Genomic DNA, 17025 nt, shown 5'->3' on the forward strand with positions numbered 1-17025 from the left:
TAGTACTGTCACACCATCTCGGTAAAGCTATTAATCATGGAAAGATTCGAGCCAGGTATACCAACTTGGTGTGGGGAACAAAGAAAAAGACAAGATAAAAACTAATGTTGTATGCAAACCAGAATGGTGTACACTGTTAATGCACTAGTAAAAAGACAAGGTTAACAAAAATACTACTAAAATAGACAAGGTTAACAGAAATACTACTAAAATAGACAAGGTTAACAGAAATACTACAAAAATAGACAAGGTTAACAAAAATACTACTAATCATGCTAATTATGTTTTATTCACAGCATTATATCAATCATTGCACTCAAATTTTACCTCAAGTATTGGAATATGAGTTTTGGTATTATTATACAGACATATTGGGCTAAAGAACTAGTGCGATGAGAATTGTGTAGCGTAAGTTCAATGAGCCTCATTAAACCACCTAGCTCCAAATATGACCTCAAGTTGAGGCTTTAGTTGGTGACGTCACCATGATGTATCAGCATTTTTATCATGGAATACTAGACGACCAAATGAATTGGGTCGCCAAAAAGCCCATCTCAGACACTGGGATTGGTCACAGGTGCGATGTCACACGATATAATTATAAGCTAATTGGGTAATAATATAATCAGGACAGGTGCGATGTGAGACAAATAATATAGGCCTACATGTTTCCCCATTCATGAATGGTGAATTAGTACACTGAGTGATATCAAATACTTTTAAACCTACCATTTACGGTTACATTAAATGACTTAGTAACCCTATTGCCATTGATATCCACAGCTGTGTATGTCACTGTCGTAGTACCAATAGGGAAAGGATACCCAGGTTCATAATTTGATGTCACTGTAACTGATCCAGAATTGTCAGTGGCTGTAGGTTCAATCCAGGAAACATTGGCTGTGTTTGATCCGGCGTCTACATCTCGCACTATGTCATCAGGGATACCGGATAACATTGGAGGACCGTTATCTAAGAAAACAAGAATTGAAAACATCTTGAAAACGTTTTTGGGATGTACTTCTGCCGGATTCTACAGTTGTACGTTTTTCTTTTACAGTTCTTTTTTCATCATTCGTTCTTGAGTAATTGATTTATCGAGGGTTTAGAACCAGAAAGCCATAACTCACTATGACCAGCTCTCACAAAATGATCATAAAGATGGTTGCTTTGGCCTTCAAAATCAATATTAGTACACTGAGTACTGAATCTCTCTTTGTCAAAGGGTATTTTTCCTACTTTGTGGAAAGAAGCCAAAGTAATCCCTTTGCATAAAGGAGGTGATCTTGATAACACCAATAATTACAGGCCTATTTCCATCCTGCCTGTAATAAGTAAGATCATTGAAAGGGCTATGCATAACCATGTTTACTCTTTTTTAAATCGAAATGGTATTTTGAATGTTCATCAATCAGGCTTTCGTCCTGGGCATTCTACCGAAACTGCTCTTGTTGATATGGTTGACGATTGGCTTGCGGGCATCAACAATGGTAAAATGACCGGTGTTGCCTTTATCGACCTTAGAAAAGCGTTCGACACCGTAAATCATGATATTTTGCTAAGAAAGCTCCACGATATTGGAGCATCTGAAGATACAGTTAAATGGGTCTGCTTCATATTTGTCATGTAGAAAGCAAAGAGTTACTTTTAAGGGTATTGTTTCTGATTCACTTGAAATGAAAGTTGGTGTTCCCCAAGGCAGTATATTGGGCCCATTATTATTTCTCATTTTTATCAATGATATGCCAAATGTAGTATCACATGGGAAAATATCCATGTACGCAGATGATACCACGCTGTCTGTAAATGGTACTGATACTGATATTATTTCTAAAAAGCTCATTGAAGATCTTTCTGCAATTAAGGCATGGTTAAATGTTAACAAGTTGTTTCTTAATGCTGAAAAGACAAACGTTATGCTCATTGGTAGTGAGCCTAAGTTACGTAATGATAAATGTTCTGCTTTTTCAGTTACCATTGATGATCGTCAACTTGAAAGAGTTCATAGTGCCAAATGTCTTGGTGTAAAGATAGATTCTAAATTACTCTGGCACAATCATGTTAACTCTGTTATACAGAAGCTTTTTTGTAAAATAGGACTCTTAAGACGTCTTAAAACATATCTTGACGTACGCACTCTTAATGTTTTATACAAAGCTCTTATTCAACCGCAGTTCGACTATTGTAGTGTAGTGTGGTTTGGTCGCTTCAATGAAGATATGCGTAAATTAAGTGTGTTACAGAAGCGATGTGCAAGAATCATATTACGTGCCAATTACCTTACGTCTTCTGATATAATGTTTCCTATATTAGGATGGGAATCACTTCCAAATCGTGCAATGTATTTCAAATCTTTGTTAATGTTTAAATGTCTAAACGATATGGCTCCACAGTACCTAATCAACAGGTTTTCGTATATACACGAAAAGCATAATGTTAACACCAGACAAGCTGCGACAAATGTATTGGCTCTTCCGCCTTGCATGAATGGTTATGATACTGAATATTTTAAATCATCTTTTTCATACAGTGGGGTTGAAGTTTGGAACAAGCTGAGTAATGAATTAAGAAGCTCAACAAATATGCAGACTTTCAAGCAAAGATTCAAGTCCTAAAATTTTGTGCATATACTTGTAAATGATGTGTTTTTATTTACTTTGAAAATTGTATGTATTTTTGTATTTTAAATTTGTCTAAGAGTTGTATATACTATATAAATTGTATGTTGTAAATTGTTGCTTTTAAATTATTGTATATATGTGTAGCAGGGCCCCATGTTAGACCAGCTATTTGGCTGAATTGGGCTACCCTGGATAAATATGATTAAAATAAATAAATAAAATAAATAAATAAATATTTCCTCCACAATGTCTTTTGTTTGCCCTGGCGACTTTATGCTCATTTTGTGGGAGCCGGTGATCATGAGTTCAGGCATTCTGACGCTCAACCCTTGATATGTTGGAAAGCTGTAGAAAATATTCAAATTATTTTAATGATTCCCTCATGAAGATTGTGAAGAAATACAAGGAGAAATTCATATATAAAGATTAGTTACTATAAGAAGAAAAAAAAAGAATAAGAGAAGATGTCAGCGTGAATTTTGTTCACAGTACTTTTTACTTGGTGACGTCAGCATGATGTGTTAGCATTTTCATCATGGAATACTAGACGACCCAATGAAATGAAGCCCATCTCCAGATCCTGGGATTGGTTACAGGTGCGATGTCACACGATATAATTGAGTAACAATATAATCAGGACAGGTGCGATAGGCCTGCATGTTTCCCCATTCATGAATGGTGAATTAGTACACTGAGTGATATCAAATACTTTTTAACCTACCATTTACGGTTACAGTAAATGACTCAATATCCCTATTGCCATTGATATCCACAGCTGTGTATGTCACTGTCGTAGTACCAATAGGAAAGGCATATCCAGGTTCATAATTTGATGTCACTGTAACTGATCCAGAATTGTCAATGGCTGTAGGTTCAATCCATGAAACAATTACCGTGTCTGATCCATCGTCTACATATCGCACTATGTCATCAGGGATACCGGATAACATTGGAGGACCGTTATCTGAGAAAATAAGAATTGAAAACATCTTGGAAACGTTTTTGGGACCTACTTCATTCGTTCTGGGATAATTGTTATATCGAGAGTTCAGAACCAGAAAGCCGTAACTCACTATGATCAGCTCTCACTCAAAATGAGCATAACGATGGCTCCTTGCTTTAGTCTTCAAAAATCAATTTTTCCTCCACAATGTATTTTGTTTTCTATTGCATTTTGTCATGATTAATGGACTCAGTCTTCTATAGTGCCTTGGCGACTTTATGCTCATTTTGTGGGAGCAAGTGATTGTGAGTTCAGGCTTTCTGGCGCTCAACCTTCGATATGTTGGAAAGCTACATACTTTTTTTTACTGATTACCACATGAAGATTGCGAAGAAATACAATCATAACAGCATATAGTTCTCAAAAGATTTTGAAACCTGTGAAAATCAGTTGAAATATTGTCAATTAGCATTGACATGGAAAGGTGTGTATAGATTTAAAAAAATGTGGATGTATTTCAAAATCAATTGAAATGTTTTCAATGAACAAAAGTCTACACATACACGCATTAACATATAAAGGTTTGTGTGGATTGCAAATGGAATAGCCTATTCTTTACACTATGATCAAAAACATGCTCATACATCAAGGCACAGTTCTTCAACCCAAATACATTTGCACATTCATTGACTGACCTTTGAAAATTTGGGTACAAAAACTCATACTATGAAACTTGAGGTCACATTTTGCACTATGATTGTTTAATTGAGGCTATTGAACTATGCCATTGGGATGAGGCCATTGTGGTCCATAGTGAGAGGGTAATGGAAGCTACTCACCTTCACATCTATACCCAAATTCTAAATCTGTGCACTGTTCACCAGCTCCGCAAGGATTAGGTTCGCATTCATTACCATCTTCGAACAGAAATAAAAATAATACATCATTATGAGTTTCATGATTATTGAAAACTATAATCTTCCATCTATCTTACAAACGTATTTCATGCAAATACATAAAGAATAAAGGAAGGTTTTATTTCAAACTCTAATGGTGACCCGCAGGTCAAATTGCTAGAATTGTACATTAAACACACCTAAACAGACACAATGCAATTTGCAGGCAGCAGCTTAATCAGCGCCAATATTGCAACATTGAAACAAACAACTATACAAACATCCAATCCAACTCAACACCATCCCCAGTAGGCAATGAAGATAAAGTGCCTTGCCTAAGGACACAACACGTTGGCACGAGCGAGGCTCGAACTCGCAACCTGTGGATTATGAGTCTGGCGCCTTATCCACTCGGCAACACGTGCTCCCACTAAAAGCAGAATATTTGTCTTTTGAATTTTAATTAGTCTGTTCCCAGCATTCACACAACACTCGTAAACTTTTCCACTTTTGACTCCTCACATAGTAAAACGAAGTATTTGTGTTAATGTACAAAGCACATAATACGTTCTTCCTTATGACCGCACCGTTCAGGCATACACAATAACGTAACTAGCAAACTTGTACAATTATAGATCAGAAGTATTATACTATTTTTCTAGAATAATATGACCTTCGACTTTGTTGCCACAATATTGTCATCCTTATAAAAAGAAGTGATTAAGTGGAGTAGGATGGCGGAGGCAATAATATCCAATTTTACATTGATCTTATTGGAAATGAGTCAAGAAGGCCAATTATTGTATTCATATTTCCATTGGTCTTGAGGTTCTTGAATTAAGGCCAACTACTATATGTTTTTAAGTTACTAAAAGTTTTGGACGTTTTATCCCTTCTGAGAAATACAGCGTTAACAACATTTACCGTTATACCCGAACCTCAATTTTACAATTATTTGGACACCAGCCTCTTTACTCATATTTAAAGAAAGTCTCCAACAATCGTAACATTACGCCTTATATGTTAGAAAGATAATTATTAAGCACGAATCACATGGTTGTATTTAAAACAAACCCATATTGACCATAAAACGAATAAAAACGGCCGGCTATCAACACGCGATATTCAACATTTTCTAGTGAAATGACGTAATGGTTATTGCGCCCAATTGTCGTCAGCCTTCATTGTATTAATGAGACGTACGCACTAGACAATTTCAGTGCCCTGGAATTTGGAATATCGCGTGTTGAGAGACGGCTGTTTTTATTCCTTTTATGACCAATATGAGTTTGTTTTAAACAAAATCACGTGATTTGTGCTTGATAATTATTTTAATGATAAAAAAGGCAAAATGTTGTGATTGCCGGAGACTTCCTTTCAGACAAATAATGTCTTAATCTAATAATCATTCTATGATGCAAATTTGAAACTCAGTACTTACCGATCTCATACGTAATATTAAATCCTTGATTTACAATATTTTTGTCGGTGTAAAAATTTAGCCATAACTTGTCTGTATCATAGGTAACAGTTCTCTCATTTTCCGGTATAGCACTAGTAGTCTCAATATCATATTCTACTTCGAAATTACCGAGATCCAACGTATGGCCCAAGCCTATTGTAATGGCGTCTTTACTGAGCTCAAGTCGAACCACGTTGTAAGTAATTCTTATCTGTTTGGCGTCAGCAGTACCGATGAAATAGTTACAATCCAGTCCATCAATATAGGATTCAGGGTAATTTGGCGAAATCAAGTCCCCTTTTTTCTGTCCGAATTGGTATGGAGATGGCTTACCGTTAGGATTGCATTCTGGTAATCTGGATAATCCTGGATGATTAAACATTTTAAAAATAGAAATACGTATTTTTTAATATCTCATGCACATTATGACACCACATTGAATCCAATGTGACTTCAATAAGGCAATAGAAACAAATTAGCTCGATCTTTCGATCGATCATCGATGCTTGGTCGATCCTTATTACTTAATGAAATCAATTAATTGAATATTGTGATCACATATGAATCTGTGCCTGTATTGATATTGCCGAAATAAATTTAGCATTGATTTTGATTAATTAGTTGTTTATTCATTAATAACAGGCATCGAAGCAGCATTGGCGGTCGATCCAAAGATCGAACAAATTTGTTTCCGGTGCCTAAGGAAAGTTACAAGAGATTGATTAGGCGAGGGTCCAGTTTTGAGAGTAGCAAACTAGCCTATACAAGGCAAGAAATTCCAACAAACCCAATACGAGACAACATGGTTTATTCAGTTAAGGTTACACAAAGAGACGTATAAAAAACGTATAAAAGACGTATAAAGTTGTTCTCTAAAACAGAGTTTTCTCAGTAATCAAATATCGCAGCGAGTGAAATGTTGGTGCATTGGATGTAGCTTAACATTTTTGTGTGTGTTATATACAAATTATTAGAATAAATTTGAAAATCCTTCGTTTAAAGCATTTTTACCCACCATGTACACAAGATCAAAAACACGTTCCATGAGGTTTTTTTCAAATATGCGCTCCGTATAAATCCACACCGAGCGATTGTTTTCTTCTTTTTCGTATTGTATTACAAATCGATCAAAGAAATAATGTTGCCATGGGGAAGAACCAAATACAGTACCGATTAAATTTTAAAAGCCCGTTTTGGGGGAAAATTTTGGAGAATTTGCTTGAGAAAAAGCTGGTTTGTGAAATTATCGATATCTTGATTACGAGACGTTAATTTAGACATCTGAATACCTACATTATTTCTCAACATTCTGCCAATTGCTATTCCATTTGATTTTCACTCCAAATTGAAGCTAGTTTTGCAAAAAACGAGGTTTTCCTCCATCAGTTCGTTCAAAATTTCAGCGCCGACATGCGTGTTTATTCTAAGAGCCATAATGCGGACGCGATTGTAATCATATGTAATTGCATCCAATTACAGTAATATGATCCGCTTTGAGAACAGTCAATTGCGTAAGCTGAGCTATGGCCCAGTGGATAGAGCGTTGGACTGGGAATCTAATATGAACTATTTTTGTGGGTTCGAGTCTCCGTGTGGCTGAATTTTCGTTTTTTTTCTCTTTTCTCATTTTTACTTCCTTTCTTTCCTCTTTTCTTTCTCCCTTTCTTTTTTCATTTCTTTTTTTTTCATTTCTTTCTTTCTTTCTTTTCGTTCATTTTCTTTCTCTCTCTTTCTTTCTCTTTTCACTATTTCTTTATTCTTTCTTGCTCCTTTCTTTTTAGTTTTATTTGATTGATTCGCTGAGTGCAGTGAATCGTGATTGATTGTTTTTCACTTTATATAATTCAGAAATTTGTAGGCCTGCTAAGTCTGTCTTGTTGATTTTCATCCCAAATTCGATTTACAAATAATTGCTTTTTGATATTGTTGTTGTTGCCTACCCTTACATTGTAATCAGGGGAATAGCAGCATTGATTTCATCAAAGATATCAAGGCTATAAATTCAAAATGCCCCCAATCAATTTTAAAATTTATAAAATCCTTGTGAAAATTGCCAAAAACGGCTTGTGCCACCCCCCCCCCGGCATCCGAGCTCCGGGCACGAGCTAAGCCAAGTTTCATAGCGTTTTCATGTCTTGACCGTGGATCGATATTCTATTGTAAGTAGGCCTACGTCCCGGTACGCTTGTTCATTTTCTGCATGGCTGTTTCTGTTATGAACTTACGCCCCTCTGAAATCAAGCGCATGAAAAACTCTCGGCTAACCTTAAGCTTTATTTAAAGCAGGAAGTTTTTTCTTTCATTTTTTTCTTCTCTGTACTTTTTATAACTTTCATTGTATTTTTCAGCGTTGATTTAAATTAAAGGCGCGCATAAATGAGCAGTTCACCACTCTCAAACCAGAAGTCTAGTCCGTGGATTTTCGAATAAGCCGGTATGTCACTTTTAAGACTGGAACTTTGTCTAATCAAGTGCATGTAACTTTGCTTCTAGAGTTCACATTGGATTCAGTGTCATAATGTGCAGGATTAGATTTAAAATTAAGAATTTTGTTCCAAGTATACAGTATATTTTAAAATGCCATTAATTTTGCAACCACAGTTTAATACCAAATTAAAAACAAACACAACTATTTTGTGCTCGTTGATTGATCATACGGATGCAGTTGTGCATCCTTTTGGCATAAATAAAAAAACACATAATTCTTATCTTTTAACTAAACTTACTACCCAGGTCGCTTTCACAGAATTGGCCATGGAAACCAACAGCACATTCACAGAAGGCAGCACCGCTTAGCTTCGTTATACAACGTGGTGCTCCATTTTCGCATACGTTGCATTCTGGTCCTACTCCAGTACCCTGTCCTGATCCTAAACTGACTGATAAAGCAATCAACATCAATGTGACACTAAACGAGATTGAGTCCATTATGAGCAGCTGATGTTCCCTGAGAGATATTGAAAAAGTAAAATGGTGGCTGGTTAGAATGTTAGACTCTATACATGTGCGTTACAATCAAATACATCAATTTGTGACTTTTTGCCGTTTCGGCTTTTTGTTTCAAACCTAACCGCTGGAAACAGTCTGTCTTTGTTTTCTTTGAAAATAAATTGTTTCCTGGATGCTGGATTACCGTAATAGTTGTGCTATAATTATTGTCGAGGGTAAAGTCAATGCAATTTTTTTTTGAATTGCTATAAAGTGCTATTGTACCAAATAAGGTATCAAAATACGCAGAACAAAATTCTCTATCTATCAACTACTTGTAATTCAGTTTTAGTGTCTTCAAAAAATGCCTTTGTTTTAAGTGTTCGGATATTTTTTGGGCGCAGTATACAATGCTATTTCTCTTTCTTGATATGCAATCAGATAAGAATCGGAACGTCTATTCGGAAACATTATTTTTCAAACATGATTTCCTAACTTTGAAATCAACAATATGGACAATAAAGGAAACATTAAGCCTCAATTAAACTTTTCATCGCTTCCTATTAATTGTTATCGTTTGGTTTGAAATGCCAATAAGGTGAATATGGTTAATAATTGGATTTGTTTGAAAACGAGTATTTTCAAAAATTTACAATCAAAATAAAAAAATATCTCATTCAAATCAGTAGAATAAGCCCTAATTACTCAACACAGTGACTTTGGTGCTATCCAATTTACGTATTAAAATATACGAGTATGATGATTTATATAAAGTAGTACAAATCGAAATCGTAGTTGGTTCACTTTCCCTATGGTGTGATCAAGACCTCATTTGCCTGTAACTCAATGTATTGGAGCAAGTGAATTTTGGCATGCCCGTATAAATTGACTGTTGAAAACTTTTAAAGCTCTAAATCACACAGAAAAAAAATCATGACTTGGCCGACATGGTGCTTCACACCAGCAGCATACAAATCTTGTTGATATATTTTTATATTCTGTCCAAAAATTATTGTAACATTTGTTGAGATATACCATATACTGTCACTTACCAAAGTAGCTTCAAGACAACAATGCTTCTTTTGAATCCGAGCTGGAACTTACGGGTTAAAATATCGTTCAATTGAGATAATCATACAATAGTAGGCCAATTGAATTGTAATACGAAACAATGCAGACGCCGCGATGAGACAAATTAATGTAATGACCATTTGATTGCGCGTGCTATATTTATCCATTTATTTTACTGGGGGAGTAAGGTGTTGTAGATACGGAAGCTGTGTGTAATATTGTAATCCTAACCCTGCAAGTGTGCCGAGGACATTAGGGGTTGGCGTAGCACACTATTTATCACGCCTGTTTGTGAAGGTTGTAATTTAAAGTGTTTTGACGTAGTAAATTACTGATATCATGAACATTCTTTGGGTCGGTGCCACGTCACTTCCGGTTGATGATGCGACTCACGGTCGAGTGAAAACAAGTCGTTGGTTTGAATGTTGTTGTTGATGATAATTGTCATTGGTGAGGTTCGTGGCATATGTGAACAGGGCAAGATAGATGATATATGCAAACAAGTTTCTAAGTCTGCCGAGTGGACGAGTGGACGTTACTTACTTGATTTACCGTTTGATTATACTAGTGGTACTTCCCTGATTATACTGACAAACTTAAAATTAAATTCCATGGCCGAGTGTTGTTTTTCCGGAATTGAATTTCACTCCAACATGTCCAAGTTAGAGTGAACAACCATCGCTAGGTATCCTTCTTCACAGTCGGTTTATGTCGTTCATGAAACCGTGAGCAACGTGGTGCAGTTTGGGCCTGAGACTAGAAATTGTCCGGATGTCCGACAGAATATTGGATATGGACTTTTGTGGTTACATAGTTAGAGCGGCAAAGTTCACATTCCATTGAATAAGTCACAATATTGAAACCTTGGAAATAAGCCGATGTTTTAAAAATGCACTTTGTAAAACGTCATACTCGGAGGTCACCGAATAGCATCACTAGCCCGCCTTACAGTCAATTGCCTAGGCACGGAAATGAGGTTGAAATTGGTTATAAATAAAGGAAAAGTCTAAAGAAGCATTGTAACATTAAAAACACTTTTACGAGTCGTTAATGACTCAAGGTCAAAAACCTCTTTTACCCGAATTCACTTCAGAATGCACAACAAAACACACTTTTTGATTAAGTAAACAAAAGTAAAGTATGATTTATAATGATCTGATACATAAACATAAATCAATCAAACACATACGTTATGAATGTTATTTATCAAGCAGCCTTCCTCTTGTTGTTGATTACTATGTTCTGTGTTCTTGATGGATGTATATGTCCTGCGAAGACTTTTTTGCCAGATTGACTGTAAATTGCATCACAGACTGCTTTTTAAACAAATGATGGAGTCGTTTGACTGTAAACTACACTGATAGCCAGAATGGAGTCAAGTGACTCTATAAGTGGAGTAAACTAGCACTGACTCTCCAAAGGAGTCACCTGATTGTCACAGGAGAGTCAGTTGACTCTACCTGTGGGGTCAATTGACTCTACATTCAGAGTCGTCGACGGAGTCAAGAAATTTATGACTCTTCAAGAAACTGCCTTACCTCTAAATTTTCCGAATAGCCTAAAATTGACCAGCATTGTACATCACTAAAAAGAAGGGCAATAAACACTTTTATTCAATCAAATTTCAGCAAATTTGGGCGATCTTTGCTCTAATTTGTTCCATTTTAAGTGTCAATATGTTGTATGTACACGTTTCATGATCTTTTCTTAGCTCACCAAGAAAATTTGCGCCCCCCAGTTGCTGAAGTTCTGTATACGCGCCTGCCAACATACACGTTATAAATTCATAACAGAAACATTTTCTTCATATAAACCCTTTTTTGCAATATCATGCTGTTTTTGTGAATTTATTCTTTACTATCAGTCATATCAAATGCAGTTTACTTGTTTATCCTTAAATACTTGGTGTGTCATCCATCACTGTTTACAATATTGCTATAATTCGACGTCGCTTGCTTCTGACGAGGTGTCTCTTTTCTTCTTCGTCAATACTGTTCCACTTTCTTAAAAGGATGCGCTGTGTCTGGCTTGATGAACAAGGCCATCTTCAGAGATGTGCCAAAGGCTCTCTATTGGGTTCAAGTCTGCTCTTCATTGATAAATCAACCACGCGACAAGCATACACTGTAAATTTCAAGGATTTAAAACGAATCCTATTAGGGATTATGATTAGGGACCAATTAAATCTTACAGATTTAAAGTTAAATCTTTAAGATTTTATAGTATAAGAATAACTTTAAATCTAAAATTGATTGGTCCCTAATTGCAACCTTAAGGTCAGTATGCACAAAAGAGTTAGACCGGGTCTTAAGTTAGACCTAGTCTAAGTGGAATTTAGTACCAGGAGAAAGGACACTTACTTTCCTTCACATTTAACGGTTATTTTGTATTATTTTTGAACTTTGCATTTAAATCTTTAAAATTTGCTAGCTACTCTAGGAAAGAAATAAGATTAAAGGACCATTCCTGATGAAACTAAATTCCACTTAGACCAGGTCTAACTTAAGACCCGGTCTAACTCTTTTGTGCATACGGACCTAAAGATTTACTTTTAAATCCTTGTAATTTAGAATTTAATGGTTTAAATTTGAAATTGGTGCGTACAATAAAGCATGTACCGCATTGATACTCATCAAGTAATCTATGCAGAATCCTTTATATAGGGACTTCTGCTACGTTTGAAATCCTACCCTTTGCCATTGAAATGATTGTACCTTTTTTAAAAGAAGATCACGTGTAGTAATTCGCAGTATGAATTGATGCATTTAGTGAGTTTATTAATTTATTATTTTTCAAATGTAACGATACTTTTTTTGAGCAGAATATTTTCGGGAAAATGCAAGTAATATACAGGGTGTCCCATAAAAAAATCCCGAGTGAATAGAATTGAATGTAAATGAGAAATATACATCATAATCAAACAATTGAAAATGTAGCGCATAGCTTATTTGATTGTACATTACATACAAAAATTTTATTAGATTCTGTTGACTGGTTGCGAAGAAATTAACGATTACATAATGCGTGCATCAATGCAGTTCATTCCAAGTTTGATCAACAGGGCGCTTTTTGGGCGGGTGCGGCGTGCCGCACCCGCCCTGTATTCTCTGACTATTGACCTACTTTTTCACATGCCGCAGTGTTGAGAAAATATTCGTGCCGGTTATATCCCAAACACCCACAGAGGTGATAGTTTACGGCAAGTTTTGTAATTATTACTTGCTTTTGATATGTAAGTAATACGATAAAGTCGTCATAGGCAGTAATGTGTTTGTTTTAAAAGAAATAACAAAAATAATTATTTAAGTAATAGAAATACTATTTGGAAATTGCAACAAGATTTGCAGATGTTTTTATTTGAACAGTAACCAGTTCACCAGTTTTGCTAGTTTTCCTAATCTTTGGGCTAAATTAACAGCATCGTGAAGGTCATATATATCATTTTATACTGACAGCTTCTGTATGGACTTAAATACAGATTGTATGTACATTGTGTTCAGTGTGTACATAGGCTATTTACTTTTCAAATCTTGTGACAGATTGTGCTTGATGATGCTTGTATAAGGTATTATAGACAAATTATTAGAATGCATGTGCACCAGTAGAAATGGCCCAGGTTGAATAAAATAAGTAAACATATGAATGAATATTTTATTCCCTGGATTATTTTTGTTGGGACAAAATAATGATATAGTTTGACGCTTTGAAATACAGTTATGTTAATCATAATAAAGTTACAAAGTTAAAAATAATATCGAAATATTGTAAAATCAAAGTTTTCCCTCGTAAGTTGTATCAAAACAACATATTGAGGAAATTGATATGACAGATTTTGAAACTTTGATATGGAAAGATACCCCAGCCCTGTTGTCTCACCAGAGAAGATAAGTCTTTCTATCTGATGATAAAAAAAAACTCTAGGTATGATTATGAAAATGTTTTAAATAACTATTAATTATCTACAAAAGTTTTATAGCAATGTTTTATATAAAATGTTAACATAAAACGTCTTCTGTTATGATGTGAAGGGTTAATATAAAAACAGGGAAAATCTGTTCCAACTGACCAGCAGAGAATAAAGGATAAGCAATAGATCAGATTAAAATCAGGGAAAATATGACACAACCTCCAATGGGGGAATAACAAACGTATAAACGTATACAGTTAAAAACTCTTTTAACTTTGTTTATACGTTTTGTGTTATTCCCCCATTGGAAATCGATGTTGTGTCATATTTTCCTGTTTTTAATTGTGAAGACTTACTCATTCTTTCATTTCTCTTGACAATTTTTCATTTGCCCGCCCTATTCCTTTTAAAGGAATTTTTATTTATACTCGCTCACCGCCGTTCCTAAAATTTGTGCATCTCATTAAATTTAGTCCACATTATCTTTTTTGTAATCCGACGGTGTTATGTTATTTATGCTTTCACTGAAGATGAATAACAGTTTGTCCGAGAAATGTTTTGATTTCTTCAATTGGAAGCGTTCCAACTTTAATTCTTTAGGTTGGCAAATACAGTATGTTATATTTTAATTTTCCAAAGAACATTGAGCCAATAATAACAATGATCAAGTGTTTACAGCTTTACGTGCGATTTTTGATACCATGCAACATTAATGTTGAAGTTTTAAAAGATTTAAAACTTTGCATTACAATTTCTTGGAAATATTCCAAAAACATAAATGTTTGTGAGAATTTTTTTAACCCAGCTGGAATTCATAATGCAAAAATTCTTTATGTAACATTTATATCAGCATTTAATAAAGAAATATGTACTTACAAGTACCGAGCATCTTCTTACATTCAAGCTTTCATTTTCAATATCGGGCTGGTTTTCAAATTTGAACAGAACCTAATTCAATGTTTTGGAAGAAACAGATTGTTTAAAAAGAACGAAAAGGATTTCACCGAACAAAATATGAAGGCCATTGACAGTTGAGCACTAGTGCGCATTGTGTTGAATGATGTTTCTTTCAAACTTGGAATGAAGTGAATTGACGCATGGGTTATGTAATCGCTCATTTCCTCGCAATCAGTCAACTTACGTCCAAATTCATTCGCCCGGTATTTTTTTCTTGGACACCTTGTAAATACTTTGACTTGCTATAATTCGACGTCGCTTGCTTCTGACGAAGTGTCTCTTTTCTTCTTTGTCAATACTGTTCCATTTTCTAAAATAGATGTGCTGTGTCTAGCTTTATGAACAAGGCCATCTTCAGAGATGTGCCAAAGGCTCTCTATTGGGTTCAAGTCTGCTTTTCATGGATAAATCAACCATGCGACAAGCATACACGGTATTTTTTTCTGGGACACCTTGTAAATACTTTGACTTGTGACTTGCAGAAAGTTCCTGATGACTTAACCTCAAAATTTGTGATTTGCTTCATGCTATGTTATTATTTATTATAATCAGTGGTTTTATTAAATTGTTGTTTTTTTAATCATGCGAGTTTTTCATACGTTTTTTGAGCAGAGTATATTCGGGACAAATGCAAGATTCGTCGAATATAATATGTGTATAATAATACCTCCACAAAATACAATTTTAACAAGAAACCTCCACGTTTTCTAGAAAGCCATTTTTGGTCAACAATATTCAATATAAATTAAATATTTTGAAAACTACTTTAAACTAAGCAGTACCAGAAACGCGTAACTTGCACAGAAGCATCACCCACTTTTTACCTTTTTTTCCGCTCAGGTACACCTGAGTGAATATATACATTCAGTTTAGACCTTGAAATAAAATTTTACCCTTGACCCTAAGCAGCTCCAAGTCGAGCTTCTTTTGCAAATGCTCTTGCTTTGTAATCACTAAAAATATTTTGTAGAATAATGCATGGTATCTCAGTAATAGAAATGCACTAATGCAGACTACTGCCAGCTCCTAAAATAACCTCACTCCTCATGACATAGTTCATAAATATATGCAGCAGTGAGAAACTAGTTTGAAGTGGGGATAGGATATTAGCCTCATTCCACATGAAATTATTTATAAGACTGTGTTCTGTAGCCCATAGTGGAGGGTTTTGTTACCTGGGAATGATAATCAGTTTCAATAGTATGAGTGTTGACAGATTGATAGTGTAGTGGTCTGGAAGTTGAAGTTGAAGTTTAATAACAAGTTACAAACTGTCCATGAACAGATTTTGTTTTATGGACAAAGTCAGCTAGCTAGGTCAGCCTGCATGGTCAATTATACCAAGTTACGAAATGTCCATGAACTTCTTAAATTTGCAATGAGAGATAAGTAAGGTGTTCTAATTGTTCTGGATTTGCCAGAAGTTCACAGTGGTCATCTCATCCACACTATATACACAGTAGTCATCTCATTCACACTCTACACAACAGCCTTCCCCAGCATCATCTTCAAGAATCAAGACCAACAGAAATTGGAATATTCCGCAGATACAAATTTATATCCAGCAGCATCTTCAACGCCAACAGATTGAAATATCCCACAAACACAAATTTATCAAGTTTAAACCATTTTGGGTAAAATGGCATCTGAAATAGAATAGAGCACATTGGAGCTAAGGGCTTAAATTATTTTTTTTTGTAAAAATGATGCATTGGTGATAAAGTGGTGTAATATTTAAATTGTATTATTTAGATCGTTAACATGTACAACTTAAAGTTTACTTTTTATTTTCATGGGTAACATTCAAGTGCATAGGCCTACATCACTAAATGTGACATAATATGTTAAAGGAATATTTCACAATCCTATAGCATCCACTTTTTATGACATTTGTCAGTAGATATCCAGGAGCAAAAGCTTAAATCTCACAACTTCAGTTGATCAGATTGTTTGTTTGCAAGAATAAAATAAGCATGTACGCTTATCAATCAACATCAAAAGTACTGGTACTGGTGTCATTTTGATACAGCCTCTATGTATATTTATATGCCCCATGCCACTTGCTGTGTTGTAATTTGGCGAACAAGTTTGACGATATACTTGCTAAACGAATTAATCGACAAGAATTATTTTATACAGAAACAGTTCTGTTAGAGTTTTCCAGTGGTATAAAAATGATAAAAATCTGAATATTTCTGTACAAAGTGTGGATCACGGAATGCCCCTTTCAAATTGTGTTG

At 35.0% G+C, this 17025-nt stretch overlaps 2 protein-coding genes across 2 annotated transcripts in view; both read right to left on the reverse strand.

Moving 5' to 3' along the window:
- LOC140170563 (uncharacterized) overlaps positions 1-8863 on the reverse strand; it is a 41370-nt gene extending 32507 nt beyond the window's left edge. Inside the window, exons 1-5 of the mRNA XM_072193909.1 lie at positions 8649-8863; positions 5902-6288; positions 4404-4481; positions 3343-3585; positions 730-972 (exon numbers count right to left, since the gene is read on the reverse strand). Of these exons, the coding sequence (XP_072050010.1) occupies positions 730-972; positions 3343-3585; positions 4404-4481; positions 5902-6288; positions 8649-8850 (1153 nt within the window). The 5' untranslated portion in view covers positions 8851-8863. The remainder of the gene's footprint in view (positions 1-729; positions 973-3342; positions 3586-4403; positions 4482-5901; positions 6289-8648) is intronic.
- Positions 1-10186, reverse strand: part of LOC140170562 (fibropellin-3-like) — a 55611-nt gene extending 45425 nt beyond the window's left edge. The window contains exon 1 of the mRNA XM_072193908.1: positions 9903-10186. The gene's annotated coding sequence lies outside the window, so the exon portion shown is untranslated. The remainder of the gene's footprint in view (positions 1-9902) is intronic.
- Between the last annotated feature and the right edge of the window lie 6839 nt (positions 10187-17025).

This window comes from Amphiura filiformis, chromosome 14 (genome assembly GCF_039555335.1).
Source record: "Amphiura filiformis chromosome 14, Afil_fr2py, whole genome shotgun sequence".
NCBI lineage: Eukaryota > Metazoa > Echinodermata > Ophiuroidea > Amphilepidida > Amphiuridae > Amphiura > Amphiura filiformis.